The following is a 14,918-nucleotide window of genomic DNA, read 5'->3' as shown; positions in this document are numbered from 1 at the left end:
ACCTGGCCGCGTCCGCTATCAGAAGATGGAGCACCTCCGGAACTGAGCATTTCCTGTTGCCACTGCCGGGACCAAAAACAGCTGATCGTTGGGAGTGTCTTAATATTGCCGATCAGACATTGATGACCTATCCTAAGGATAGGCCATCAATGTAAAATTAGACGACAACCCCTTTAAGAGGATATACATGGAAATATTGTACCCATCACAATCAGCGCTATAATGTCTACTTCCTTCTCTCTCGTGTAGCGCTCTTTGGGACATTGAAACTGGCCAGCAGACGACCACCTTTACTGGACACACCGGGGATGTAATGAGCCTGTCCCTTGCTCCAGATTCCAGGTGCTTTGTGTCTGGGGCCTGCGATGCCTCAGCCAAACTTTGGGATATCCGAGAAGGGATGTGCCGACAGACCTTCACTGGCCATGAGTCTGACATAAATGCTATCTGTGTAAGTATTTTCGATGTATGGGTTTGCTTGTATGTATAGTGTAGTTTTCTGCCAAAACTACAAGTATTAGGGCACATACTGCAGATTCAAAACACTGATCCGGGTCATGAGTTCTCAGCTGAATCTCGTACATTAAATGGTTAATTCTGCCTTGTAAAAGTTAGGTAGGCATGAATTTAACAGATCTGACAAAAGAAACAGATATGAGAGTACAGTATATACTCGCGTATAAGCCGCGGCCCCTAATTTTACCACAAAAAACTGAGAAACCTTATTGACTCAAGTATAATCCTAGGGTGGGGAATGCAGCTGCTAGTGGTACATTTAAACACTTAAAGTATATACCAATAAAATGTAATGTGCCCATCTTTGTCCCCCCTTGTAGTAATGTGCCCATCTTTGTCCCCCCTTGTAGTAATGTGCCCATCTTTGTCCCCCCTTGTAGTAATGTGCCCATCTTTGTCCCCCCTTGTAGTAATGTGCCCATCCTTGTCCCCCCTTGTAGTAATGTGCCCATCCTTGTCCCCCCTTGTAGTACTGTGCCCATCCTTGTCCCCCCTTGTAGTAATGTGCCCATCATTGTCCCCCCTTGTAGTAATGTGCCCATCCTTGTCCCCCCTTGTAGTAATGTGCCCATCCTTGTCCCCCCTTGTAGTAATGTGCCCATCCTTGTCCCCCCTTGTAGTAATGTGCCCATCCTTGTCCCCCCTTGTAGTAATGTGCCCATCCTTGTCTCCCCTTGTAGTAATGTGCCCATCTTTGTCCCCCCTTGTAGTAATGTGCCTCATCCTTGTCCCCCCTTGTAGTAATGTGCCTCATCCTTGTGCCCTCCTTCTTGTCCCCTATTATGCTGTTGCTTACACACAAAAATTCTCACCTGTCCTCCGTTCCTGCGTTGTCCTCTTACCTGCTTCTTGCAGTGCGCTGGCAAATAAACCCTTCCATGACTGCGTCCGGTGCACGGAGCCGCCACTGCAGGTTGCCGTTATGGCTTTACTTTAGTTGAATTGCTTTGCGGCACCGTAAAGCCATGACTGCAGTGGCAGCCCTGTGCACCGGATGCAATCACCGAGGGGTGCTTCTTGCAGAACGCAGGCACATAAGACCCCTCCATGATCGTGTCTTGTCTACGGGGCCGCCGCTGCGGTCGGCACTTTACTGCAGTTGAATGGTTTGTGGTGCAAAGCATTCAACTGAAGTAAAGCCAAGACTGCAGCGGCGGCCCCGTGCACCAGATGCGATCATGGAGGGGTCCATGTGCCTGCGTTCCACAAGAAGCACCTCTCGATGATTGCGTGCGGTGCACAGGGCCGCCGCTGCACTCAAGGCTTTACGGTGCCGCAAAGCAATTCAATTGAAGTAGAAGAAGCAGGTAAGAGGACACCGCAGAAACTGAGGACAGGTGAGAATAATTTTTTATGGGAACCTCACTCGAATATAAGCAGAGGGGTTGTTATCATCATAAAATTGGGTGAAAAACCTGGCTGATACGTGAATATACGGTAATTCTATTACATTCTATGAATCTTTGGAGGAGAAATATGGTCCCGTCCAATATGGCGACTTTATCCATGGTGCCTGACGTGCAACCAAAGTTCTCTTGGTGTCGCTTCTAAATCACACAAGGGGAATGAGGGCACATTGGGGCCCTAGGATAACTGCAACAGGCAAGTCACGAAAAATCCAACATGGACTTGTCGCAGTCACATTAAGCTTGGAGTCCCAGTGACCCGTTACGGTTCTTGATAAAATTTAGTCAAGACAAAGATGTCCCTCAACGCTTCCTTCTATGAGAAGTATCCCGATAAGACAGGTGTGCATACAATCGATCTCTTTACTTGGCCCGTTAGTGATCCCTATAGGAGACGGCACCGGCCACGGCTCGTCCTATATAGAGGAGTGTGGGTCACTGGCGGTCATCGGGTTCAGCTTGGGTAGGAGGACGTTGATATCGGTATTAGGTTTATGGTAATTCTCATCTTTCTCTTCCAGTTCTTCCCCAACGGCAATGCTTTTGCCACCGGCTCAGATGATGCCACTTGCAGGCTTTTTGACCTTCGTGCAGACCAGGAGCTGATGGTTTACTCTCACGACAATATCATCTGTGGCATCACCTCTGTAGCATTCTCAAAGAGCGGACGCCTCCTCTTAGCCGGTTATGACGATTTCAATTGCAACGTCTGGGACACGCTCAAGGCTGACAGAGCAGGTATAACTATACCATCCATCTGTGCCATAATATCCCACCTAACGGGAATATTTATGGTCTACCAATATACTGTAACCGCCCTAAAATAAATATATTCATGGCTTTAATCAGCGACACCATGTTGACCTATATATTTTTCTTTAAAACCTAATGGTTAAACTCCCTTCCATATACTCTATGGCTTTTTTGGAAGTCATATGGGCACTACTTACCTGTATGGACCAAATGTGACGTACATCGGTGCCGTGGTGCTGGTAGTGCAATGAGTAGCTGTAAAAAAAAAAAAAGAGTATCTTTTACTTTTGATCGGCATGGTAGTGCTCTCCTATAGAGGTAAAGTCACTTTGTGCTTTTAAAGGGGTTTTTCACTAGTCTTGACAACCTCTTCGCAATCGGTGTTTCCCCCTTGTAAAATAACACCGCCGGTGCTGTTCCAGTAGTTTCAGCAATGCCTCTCCCGGGGCTCACATGACATTAGCCACAGGGATCACGTGACATAATCTGTGGCTGGCTTTACCCTCCCCTTCTTCGGACAAATCAGACATACGAAGAAAGAGAGCAGCCGCAACGCTGACCTTCCATCCATTATGCCCAACGGAGGGTAAAGGGAAGCACCTTCTGATTAGCCGCAGGATCACATGACAGTGTTACACGAGTCCTGGGAGAGCAGTGCTGAAACTGTTAGACTGGGACTGGAAGGGACTATAACTGTTATTTTAAGAGGGAAAATTACTGATTAAAGGGGTTGTCCACTACTTTGTCATTGATGGCCTGTTCGTAGGATAGGTCATCAATGTCTGATTAGCCGGGATCTGACACGCTGCGCTCCCTCTGATTAGCTGCTCTCTGTTCCGGCGGCAGCAAATGCTCAGCTCTGGAGCTGCTCCGTCTTCTGATAGAGGCCGCAGACGGGTACTGCACATCCGCCTCCCATTCTAATCAGTAGGAGGCGGATGGACAGTACCTGGCTGCTGCCGCTATCACAAGGCGAAGCCATGCCGGAACTGAGCACTTCTGGCCACCTGCTGCTACTGCCGGGACCAAGTACAGGTAATTGGTGGGGGTGCTGGATGTCGGACCCCGGCCGTTCAGACATTGATGACCTATGCTAAGGATAGGCCATCAATGTAAAAGTAGTGGACAACCCCTTTTAAGACTTTATTTACATATCTGTCCTCCTTACGATCTGTCAAATTTATGGTAGACCAGATCATAAACAATGAGTTGACTTGTCTTATACCACATTTGCTCACCATTGTTGCAGATGTGCTAAATTTGATGATTTAAAGCACCACTCCGGTGTTAACGATTGGTGCTATAAAGCTAAGCCCCTGTCGTACACTCACCTTCCGGTTGCTTCAATGTTTTTCGTTACCTCTCCACTCCCGCAGCGCCACCCAGCCCATCATCCGACTGGTTGGAAATCAGCAGTTACATCACAAGTGCTCAGTGCAAGTCTATGAGGGCCAGAACAAGGCTATCATAGACTTGTATTAATTTGTAACATCTGGCTGCGTGAAAAACTGGAGCTGCCGGTAGGTCACAAATCACAGGAGAGCGACAGTAATAAAAGATAGTCACCGGAAGGCGATTATAAGACGGGGCAGGGGACATTGATTTATTATTTAACAAAAATTGCTGGAGTGGTGCTTTATTGGTTTCTGGATGGGACTAAAAGCCTCCCCAATTTCTGGCAGTGAATCTGTAACCACAGACTTGTGCGGTCATTTCCCCTTCACAGTTAATCGTGGTGTTCGGCTTCATGTGGCCAAAGCCCCCGGGCCGACCATCTTATGTGTTTAACAGAGGAGGTCCTGATTTTCCCCAACTGCCTTTTCTAACCGCCTGATATTGTGCATCGGTTATCTACGAGGTCACCTTCCCCCCCAGAGGACCATCCTGTATACATGGGTGTAGACAGGGTCCATACTGGCGGCTGGTTTACAGGGGAGGGGGCTGCAGGGGTCTTTGTCTACGTAATTGTGGTCTGGGTTGGCTTCCCGCGGTCTGACCAGCTGTTAGTGCAGCGAGCGTTCTGATGGCATTGTGAATTATTTAGGCCATCGGGCCACTCATGCATTTCTAATGTCGTCTGCTGCCGCGATCAGCAGACAGTGTGTTAATGTCTTGGCCTCGCCGAGCTGACTCTTTCCAATGTTCTTCTTCTCCAGGTGTCCTCGCTGGTCATGATAACCGTGTAAGTTGCTTGGGAGTGACAGACGATGGCATGGCAGTGGCAACAGGGTCATGGGACAGCTTCCTCAAGATCTGGAACTAAAAAGTCTGTGAGTATCAAGCGTCCCCCGCCCGATCCATCCTCCTGACAGGTTTACTTTGCTCCAACAACTCCATTTTCTAATGTTTGCTAAACAAGACAGATTCTCTAAACTTTTCTCCCCATTCCTGGCCAACGTCCTCTATCGAGAGAACTCTTCTTTGTCAGCGTTTTATAAATAGAGATAATGGGGAAAGTGCCAGCGCTTAGATGTTAGTCCGCGCCGGCGTTGTGTAATGCAGGGGCTTAGTTCACACTGATCCGTCTTCCCGACCCTCGTCTAGGGAGCAAAGAAGCGTTCCCCACACTCGGCTCAGTGCACCTTCCCTCCTACCGGTTTTCCATCAATTGCCCCTTTTTCGCTTCTAAGAAGCCAGATCTGCAAATCAAAAAGATCCGTGGAGCCTCTGTTAGAGGAGTCTCAACACAGAAAATAGCCAGATATCATCTGTCAATCAAGGATTTATGAGGGTGGATATACATGCAAAACAAATAAGTGGGAAGGTGCACCTGTGCTTGGTTTGACCAGTCGTTATGTTCACAGATTTCCCATTAGGCTAGATAAATTGATCCTTCTTGGTCTCCACCTATAGGCCGCCAGACCCTGATTTTCCATCATATGTAGTTTATCCTGCACATGACTCGGAGATAAAGCAGGAGACCTACCATATTTTTTGTTTTATAAGACGCACCCCAAATGTAAAGATAAAAAAAAAAAAAAGGTGGGGGTCGGTCTTACACGCCAATGGGGTCTTATTGGAGAGGGGGCGGTAGTGGTGGTGGAGCGGGGTCACAGGAGGCAGGGGTGATGCTGCAGGCGCTGTGGCGGGCGCCGTGCGTCAGGTGTCCCAGATGTCTGTGGTGCAGGCTTCAAAGAAATGGCGCCCGGAGTTGGTGCGTGCGCAGTTTGAGTACTCTGCTCAATGACAAGCTGAGATCTCATATGTGCACGCACCACCTCCTGGCGCCATTTTCCTCAAGTTTGCTGCAGGGAGATCAATGGGCTGATAAGATCTTGAGCCAAGAGCTCAATGTGCGCATGCGCCGATTCCGGCGCCATTATTTGAAACCCGAACTGCCGACAGAGCATCTGGAACGCCCGCACTGCAGCCAGCACAGCACCCATTCTCCACCTCCCGGTAAGCTACCTTCGCATTATAAGATGCACCCCTCATTTTCCTCCCGAATTTTTGGGAGGAAAAGTGCCTCTTATAATCCGAAAAATAAGGTATTTGTCTTCTCCTCCTAGATGAGACCCAATCTTACTGTCATCAGACCAAAGATGAATAACTTTTTTTTTTTCTTATTAATGCTGGAGGGTGGAAGATATTCCATTATCATTGAGATCTGGCTCAGGGTTAGACTAGTTTCTCACATTCGGCTTTTCGCTGGTTTGCCGGATTCGGCGCGCTCCAGTACAGTGTATACAGTACAATGGCAGCACCGCATCTTTTGGGTCACATGCTCCGCTCACATGACAGCGTGTGACCGGCGCTTGTCGCGCTGCCATTGTACTGTATACACTGTACTGGTGTGCGCTGCATCCGCCAAACCAGCGAAAAGCCGGATGTGAGAAACCAGCGTTAGCCGTTACCTTCATGTTCTTTATAATTCATGATCAATGCTCAGGAAAGCAGAAAAAATAAATCTACTAATTTAGAAGACTGTGAGCTGAGCCGCGTGCTGGTGCGTTTCTGCAGGGTTTTCTGTGACTGGCGTACATATACGTAGATTGTAGGGTTATCCATGGTAGTGCTCACTCATCAGCTGTTTGCTGGTCCTCTGGCTGAAAGTACCATATTTTTGGCTTAATAAGACGCACCCCAAATTTAGAGAGGAATCTTATACTCTGTTGCTTTCTTACCAGAGGGGGGCGGTGGTGGAGTGGGGGGGTCACAGGAGGTAGGGGCGGTGCTGGAGTAGGGCAATGCAGCAGGTGCTGTCGTGGGGGTTGTTCTGGCTGCAGGCACAGTGCGGCAGGTGTCACAGATTCTCTGTTGGCAGTGCAGGCTTCAATGAAATGGTGCTCGGAGTTGGCGCGTGCACAGACTGAGCCCTTGGCTCAATGACAAGCTGAGGTCTCCTCTGCTCACGTGCCACCTCAGAACGCCATTTTCCTTAAGTCCACTGCTGGGAGATCAATGGGCCGGAGGTGGCACGTTGTGTGCAGATGATATCTTGAGCTGAGAGCTCCATCTACACACGCGCCGACTCGGGGCACCATTATTTGAAACTTGCATCGCCGACAAAGTATCTCACCTGATGCACGGTCTTGCTCCCTGTGCCGTCCGCCGGGCCCCTTGCTCCCTGCGCCGGCCGCCGGGCCCCTTGCTCCCTGCGCCGGCCGCCGGGCCCCTTGCTCCCTGCGCCGGCCGCCGGGCCCCTTGCTCCCTGCGCCGGCCGCCGGGCCCCTTGCTCCCTGCGCCGGCCGCCGGGCCCCTTGCTCCCTGCGCCGGCCGCCGGGCCCCTTGCTCCCTGCGCCGGCCGCCGGGCCCCTTGCTCCCTGCGCCGGCCGCCGGGCCCCTTGCTCCCTGCGCCGGCCGCCGGGCCCCTTGCTTCCCTTCAACGCCTCCCGGTAAGCTACAATCTCATAAGACGCATCCCTCATTTTTAGGAGGAAAAGTATCTTATAATACGGTAAACGTTGGATGGAGCCCTGACATCTCGGCTCTTATTTCAGTCTAGTGGCCGACCTTGGCTACTGCAGCTCGGCTCCCATTGAAGTGAATGTCTTAGTGTGTTGTAGCTGTCCTTTTTCGCCTCTGTGCACTCCTTATCCTCTGGCTGCTGTGGTGGGGCCGGGTGTCGGACCCACACCAATATGATATTGATAATTTGATTTTGTTTGAAAGTTGATTTCAAATAAAAAAAAAAAAATAAAAAAAAATCCCCATAAACATTTGAAGACCTGCTTTTCCTTTTTTTTTTTTTTTTTTTTTGTGTTATTTCTAATTTTTCCTTTTTTTGTCTTCTTCCTTAGACACCCAGCGGACTTCTCCATGACTGGAAGAGCATTCCAACCTTCGAAATTTTAAATCATAGCATATCCGATCCAAACATACTAACGTGGACACCCACTCTCCCTACTCCCATACATCAAAGGGCAGAACCTCTCCTCTCATTATTATTTTTTATTTTTTATTTTTTTTTTTGCTGAAAACAAGAGCACAATTATTTGCTATAGGAAGAATTATTTTGTGGTTCTGAGAATTGTGCATTCCTTTTTGGGACCATTACTTTTTTTTTTATTTTTTTGTTCATCCCTTTCGTTCACCTTTTTATGTCTTGACTAACGATACAAAACACTATGCGCCATAAGAGAGAACCGACAAAAAACAAATACCTATATATCGAGCATATAAAGTCCATTTGTGAAGGTTGTAGAGCAGAGTCTGGTTTTCTTACAGGATTGTAACATAACAGTTAACAGGTTTTTTTTTTATTTTTATTTTTTTTTTTTATGCCCCCTCTTATTGGTCTAAGTTTAAGGTGGGATGTAATAGACTTATAAGTTTAGGGCGTCTTAGAAAACAAAAAAATTGGTAACTTTTTTCCCCCCTGTATTGTCAATTGTGTAAATCTGTTGCACAGGTACAGGACCCTATGAACATTAAAGAGCATATTAGACATCCACGTAAAATCTTGTCCGCCCTCCGCACCCCTTCCCCGGGTAGGTTGCTCCAGTAATTGAGTTACTTTTGAGCACCAACTGCTTGGGAAAAAAAAATGTAGTAACCCAATGCCTGGAGTGCCTTCACAACGTTGCGTCGTCATCATCTTGAGAATATCGACCGTCCATGTTGGGGACTCTGCAAAACGGATGCGACTGGAGTGCCGGAAGGACTCGGTTTTTAACCATGTACAGTTCTTTATACCACCGATGCCAACGAACTGTGTTCTGTTCTACGAATGCATCTACGCCACTCCACCTCTATTCTCCTTGCACCCAACACACTATTACTAGAAGCTCCTTTTTCAGGGATGGAGAGCATGCAAGATTGCAGCGCAATGTTCAGCTCACCCTTTGCTATTGAGGTTAACCCATAGTTTATATATATATATGTATATTTTTTTTTTTTGGGGTGGGGACAAGTTTATTTTTCCTTTTTGGCAGCATCTAACATCAAGCACCAGTCATGTGGTTGGTTTAGCGTGCTCCTTTTTGAGCAAAGACGTACTCCTAGATGGGCATCTAGTAGTCTTGTTGGTGCTTTATGCGGTTGCCAGACTTTATTATATATATTTTTTTTTTTATATATTTTTTTCTTTTTTAAATAAAATAAAACAAAACAAAAAATAAAATAAAAAAATATATATAAAATAAAAAAAAAAAATTTATTTTATATATTTTATTTTTTTTGTTTTGTTTTATTTTTTTTTTAATTTTTTTTTGTCCTTCACGGTTTTTAACACACGTCAAATCCTTTATTCACATAAAAATCGGAACCATTCAGAGCCATGTTCCCTTTCCAAAAACTGGGGGAAAAAAAAGAGATGAGCCGTACAAGGGTAATAATTCATGAACACTACCCTGGGTCCCCCGTATCGATAGATTTCGGAGCAGCAGCAGTACATGTCTGTTCTCTTTTTATTTTTTTTTCTTTATTTTTTTTTCTTTTGGATATAAAGTCAGATGTGTATGAAATGATGTACAAATTTAATGTTTTTTGAAAATAATGATCTTGAACTTTCTAAAGTTAAAAACTTTCAGAAAGCTTTTATTCTTCTGTTGGCGGGGGGTGGGGGTGTGTTTGCCATAGGGATGGGTTTTCCTCTTAAGATTGCATGCTGTAGAGTTGCTTAATAATGTGCAAATAGAGAGTCCTTAGATGTTTTTTTTTTTTTCTTTTTCATTTAAAAAAATTTTTAAAAAAATGAAATAACTATTGCGGTTGTGCTCATTTTTTTAATTTTTTTTTTTTAATTTTTTTTATAATCACGGCTACTCTATGTATACATTTTTCTCAAAAAAAATAGTGCAAAAAAGAGCACTTTGAGTAGCTTAATTCACTTTTTTTTAACAAAAAAAACAAACAAAAAACATCCTGTTCAAACGATTGCATAAAATCAATAAAAAAAAAATATATTTTTCAGGAAAAGGTTGGGAAATGTGAAATTAAACGTCACCTTTGGGTTTAAGTTGATGATTCTCAGCCTGTTCTTGTAGAAAGAGGATCTTGCATCTGATTTTATCTTTCTTCTTCCAAGAACGGCTTTTTTCCCCCCCTTCTATTTCCTTCCCTTGTTCTATTCCAATCTTTTTTTTTTTTTTTTCCTTTCCTGTAAAGATCTGGACACCAATACACGGGAGCTGCACCTCTGTTCCACGGTCTGTGCAGTAAGAAAGTAGCACATTATTATTTTTTTTTTTATTCGCTTCTTCCTAATTGTATATGATCGATACTCAACCTTTAGCAGTAGAGGCTTTTTTTTTTCTATTTTTTTTTTTTCTCTCCTCTTTCTGTACAAAAAAGTGCTGTAATTGTGCGTTAGGCCGGGAACTGGCAAAGAAAGAAGCCCCGCCCACTTCTTGCATAAATTACTATGTAGAGCTCTCTTGCACCCCCTACTCCCTTTCACCTTTTGTATTTAATTTTAAAGTCAGTGTACTACAAGAACGCTGGATGCAAGATAGATACTATATTAAAATGTACTGTTATTTAAGATGTAATAAAGCAGTTTGACATGAGTTTACTCCTTGCAACGAGCCTCTTATTCATTGGGACCCGGATGAAGACAATTTGGAGCATGACGGGCGGTACTATCCCAAATTGTGTGGTCCCATGTAGCGTAAATGCTGTGTTTATTGTACCACGTGTGGTGAATGACATTTAATGCTTTTAGTCCAGGCCGCATCCCTCCCTGCCCGCTCTGGTCCAGGCCACCCAAACCTCCCCCGCTCTGGTCCAGGTCTCCCCCACCCCCCATTCCCGCTCTGGTCCAGGCTTCCGATGCCCCCCCACTCTGGTACAGACTCCCTCCCCCCACCCCCCATTCCCGCTCTGTTCCAGGATTCCGGCCCCCCCCCCCCCACTCTGGTCCAGGCTTCCGACACCCCTCCCCTTCTCTGGTCCAGGCTTCCCCGGTCTGGTCCATGCCACCCCTAACCCCCTTCCCCGCTCTGGTCCAGGTCTCCCCACCCCCGGTCTGGTACAGGCCGCCCCTAACCACTTCCTCCGGTCTGGTCCAGGCCGCCGCGCCGCCCCCCCCCCCCCCAGTATGGGGTCCCTGCCGCCCCTAACCCCCATTGCTCTGTTCCAGGCTTCCCCGGTCTGGTCCAGGCTGCCCCCTCCAAACCCCCCCCGCTCTGATCCTGGTCGCTACCCCCCCCTCTGGTCCACTCCATCCCCCCCACCTCTGGTCCAGGCCCCGCCACTCCCACACACCCCTGCTCTGGTCAAGCTTTCCCCCCCACCCGTGGTCTGGTCAAGGCTTCCCCACCTCTGGTCCAGGCCCCGCCACCCCCACACAGCCTTGCTCTGGACCAAGCTCCCCCCCCCCCCCCCCCCATCACCTCCGGTCTGGTCAAGGCAGCGGCCCCTTCCACCCGCTCTGATCCACGCCCACCCAATACCCGGTCTGGTCCAGGCCGCCCCCCCATCTGGTTTTCTACTGCAGGACCAAAAACCTTTAGCACTGTCAATGTTTCACAGGAGATGCACTGCAAAAAATATATCTAGAAGGCAGGGGCCGCACCTTTTCTATATGTATTGTTTTTTGGGACCCTATGGCCAAGTCCTTTCTTGTGGATTCCAAGACCAAATATCTTTTTTATCTTGTCATCTCTTACCCTATATTTTGCAGTTGTGGCCAGTTTAGAATGTTGGCTCTTGCTTCATGATTCAAATATTTGTGGTAGGTTTTCAGTTTCTGGGCTCATTCACACAGAAAGGTTATTTCTAAGCTTCCATTTATCTGAATGGGGTATTTCTAGAAATTCAGGTGCTTGTTGCCAAATTATCTTCATTCAGATGTATGGAACTGATGACACATTTAATAACTACATAGTCTTGGAATCAGATTCATATTAGAGCACGGTACAAATTCTGGATCAGCGATGAGTTCAATTAGCGAGATTCAGGATTTGTTGCAGCTTTTTAGCCATCGGCCGCTCCACTCCTGGCCGCTGTGTAGCCATCGGCCGCTCCACTCCTGGCCGCTGTGTAGCCATCGGCCGCTCCACTCCTGGCCGCTGTGTAGCCATCGGCCGCTCCACTCCTGGCCGCTGTGTAGCCATCGGCCGCTCCACTCCTGGCCGCTGTGTAGCCATCGGCCGCTCCACTCCTGGCCGCTGTGTAGCCATCGGCCGCTCCACTCCTGGCCGCTGTGTAGCCATCGGCCGCTCCACTCCTGGCCGCTGTGTAGCCATCGGCCGCTCCACTCCTGGCCGCTGTGTAGCCATCGGCCGCTCCACTCCTGGCCGCTGTGTAGCCATCGGCCGCTCCACTCCTGGCCGCTGTGTAGCCATCGGCCGCTCCACTCCTGGCCGCTGTGTAGCCATCGGCCGCTCCACTCCTGGCCGCTGTGTAGCCATCGGCCGCTCCACTCCTGGCCGCTGTGTAGCCATCGGCCGCTCCACTCCTGGCCGCTGTGTAGCCATCGGCCGCTCCACTCCTGGCCGCTGTGTAGCCATCGGCCGCTCCACTCCTGGCCGCTGTGTAGCCATCGGCCGCTCCACTCCTGGCCGCTGTGTAGCCATCGGCCGCTCCACTCCTGGCCGCTGTGTAGCCATCGGCCGCTCCACTCCTGGCCGCTGTGTAGCCATCGGCCGCTCCACTCCTGGCCGCTGTGTAGCCATCGGCCGCTCCACTCCTGGCCGCTGTGTAGCCATCGGCCGCTCCACTCCTGGCCGCTGTGTAGCCATCGGCCGCTCCACTCCTGGCCGCTGTGTAGCCATCGGCCGCTCCACTCCTGGCCGCTGTGTAGCCATCGGCCGCTCCACTCCTGGCCGCTGTGTAGCCATCGGCCGCTCCACTCCTGGCCGCTCCACTCCTGCCCTGGCCGCTCCACTCCTGGCCGCTCCACTCCTGCCCTGGCCGCTCCACTCCTGGCCGCTCCACTCCTGCCCTGGCCGCTCCACTCCTGGCCGCTCCACTCCTGCCCTGGCCGCTCCACTCCTGGCCGCTCCACTCCACTCCTGCCCTGGCCGCTCCACTCCTGGCCGCTCCACTCCACTCCTGCCCTGGCCGCTCCACTCCTGCCCTGGCCGCTCCACTCCTGCCCTGGCCGCTCCACTCCTGCCCTGGCCGCTCCACTCCTGCCCTGGCCGCTCCACTCCTGCCCTGGCCGCTCCACTCCTGCCCTGGCCGCTCCACTCCTGCCCTGGCCGCTCCACTCCTGCCCTGGCCGCTCCACTCCTGGCCGCTCCACTCCTGCCCTGGCCGCTCCACTCCTGGCCGCTCCACTCCTGCCCTGGCCGCTCCACTCCTGCACTGGCCGCTCCACTCCTGGCCGCTCCACTCCTGCCCTGGCCGCTCCACTCCTGCCCTGGCCGCTCCACTCCTGGCCGCTCCACTCCTGCCCTGGCCGCTCCACTCCTGGCCGCTCCACTCCTGCCCTGGCCGCTCCACTCCTGGCCGCTCCACTCCTGCCCTGGCCGCTCCACTCCTGCCCTGGCCGCTCCACTCCTGCCCTGGCCGCTCCACTCCTGCCCTGGCCGCTCCACTCCTGCCCTGGCCGCTCCACTGCCATCCTGATGGCTCTTTGGAAGATGTTTCACATGTGGCAGAGCAGTTGCGGAGGCAAACGACCCAACGCCCAGTAGGTATTGTGCCTAATTGGGTACATACTTGGGGATCTGAAGATGGGTGCCTTACACATGTTCTTTCCAGCATCTCTCCATGATTGCTGTCAAAATGGGCAGGGGAAAAAAAACGCTGGTTAACCCTTTAGTTCTTAATTAGCATAGGTTGACCATGAACTCTACAAAAAGGATCTGATATGGAGCTCGGTCAAGTTAATTTGTTGGACGGACATCTGTCTGGGATGATTTAGTGAATCCTGCTTTGAGTTGGGGGTTGGACCAGATGACCCAGGAGGTCCATTCCAACTCTAATATTCTATGAACAAATGTTGCACAACATGTCAGACTAATTCCCAGTATTATACATTACTATTGATTACATGAAAAGGTAAAGAAATGTCAGAGAAAAGGAGATTTTTCAATATTTCAAAGTCTTGGCACTTTATCGGCCTCGTTGGAGAAGATTAGATTGTGGTGACCCTGCAACTGATCTACACGGACACACTCAGGTAAAGGATTGGATCTCACTGGCTGATCGTGCCCCTTCCTCCATCGCTCTTGTGCACACGTGTACATCTTGCATCCGTATTTGTTTGGTTTCTGCACCCCCATCCATTTTGATCTGTCATTCACTTTTCTAGCATGCAAAATTGGAAGGTTTGCCAGAATGTCCAACAAGACAAAACAATCACTGATCTCAGGGAGACCAGCCAGAGAAAACACTGCCGGTACCAAACGAGGGCGCTCAACACAGTGAAATCCTAGGTGCATTGCCCCCTGCCAGAATGTCCAAGCAGTTGGTCCATGAATAAGGCCAGAATCCTACTCAACACTGATGAGGGGAAATACCCCGAAACAGCTGTCTGTGGATGGTTACCTGGCCTTGGTATTACCTTTGTCATATCTTAAAACTTGTCAAAAAGTTGGATATTGACTAAAAGGGCCACTTAATATGGTGGTTGTGGTGGTCTAAAAAGAGCCACTCCTTGGCTAGGTCCTTCCCGGAGGGATATATGGCTAGCTTCTGTGTCGAGACTCCTAAGAGAGGCTCCACGGACCTTTTTGATTTGGTCCATGAATAAGGACATTTTTTTGCAGAAAAAAAAGTGGATGTGTGCTGTCCACCGAGAGACCGGCCGCCACTATGGCCTATAGTGACCCCCTTTCCCGTGCCCCTGGTGTTGATGCTCAGCCGTATACTGGCCTTTATACTCGTCTGCACTCCTCTGCAGCACACGAA

At 49.4% G+C, this 14,918-nt stretch overlaps 1 protein-coding gene across 1 annotated transcript in view; it reads left to right on the top strand.

Annotated features, from left to right (window-relative positions):
* GNB1 (G protein subunit beta 1) overlaps window positions 1-10,629 on the top strand; it is a 78,878-nt gene extending 68,249 nt beyond the window's left edge. The window contains exons 8-11 of the mRNA XM_075328940.1: window positions 250-451; window positions 2,444-2,660; window positions 4,832-4,945; window positions 7,916-10,629. Of these exons, the coding sequence (XP_075185055.1) occupies window positions 250-451; window positions 2,444-2,660; window positions 4,832-4,938 (526 nt within the window). The 3' untranslated portion in view covers window positions 4,939-4,945; window positions 7,916-10,629. The remainder of the gene's footprint in view (window positions 1-249; window positions 452-2,443; window positions 2,661-4,831; window positions 4,946-7,915) is intronic.
* The last annotated feature ends 4,289 nt before the right edge of the window (window positions 10,630-14,918 follow it).

Source organism: Anomaloglossus baeobatrachus, chromosome 11 (assembly GCF_048569485.1).
Source record: "Anomaloglossus baeobatrachus isolate aAnoBae1 chromosome 11, aAnoBae1.hap1, whole genome shotgun sequence".
Classification (NCBI taxonomy): domain Eukaryota; kingdom Metazoa; phylum Chordata; class Amphibia; order Anura; family Aromobatidae; genus Anomaloglossus; species Anomaloglossus baeobatrachus.
This window is presented reverse-complemented; position numbering and strand designations above follow the sequence as displayed.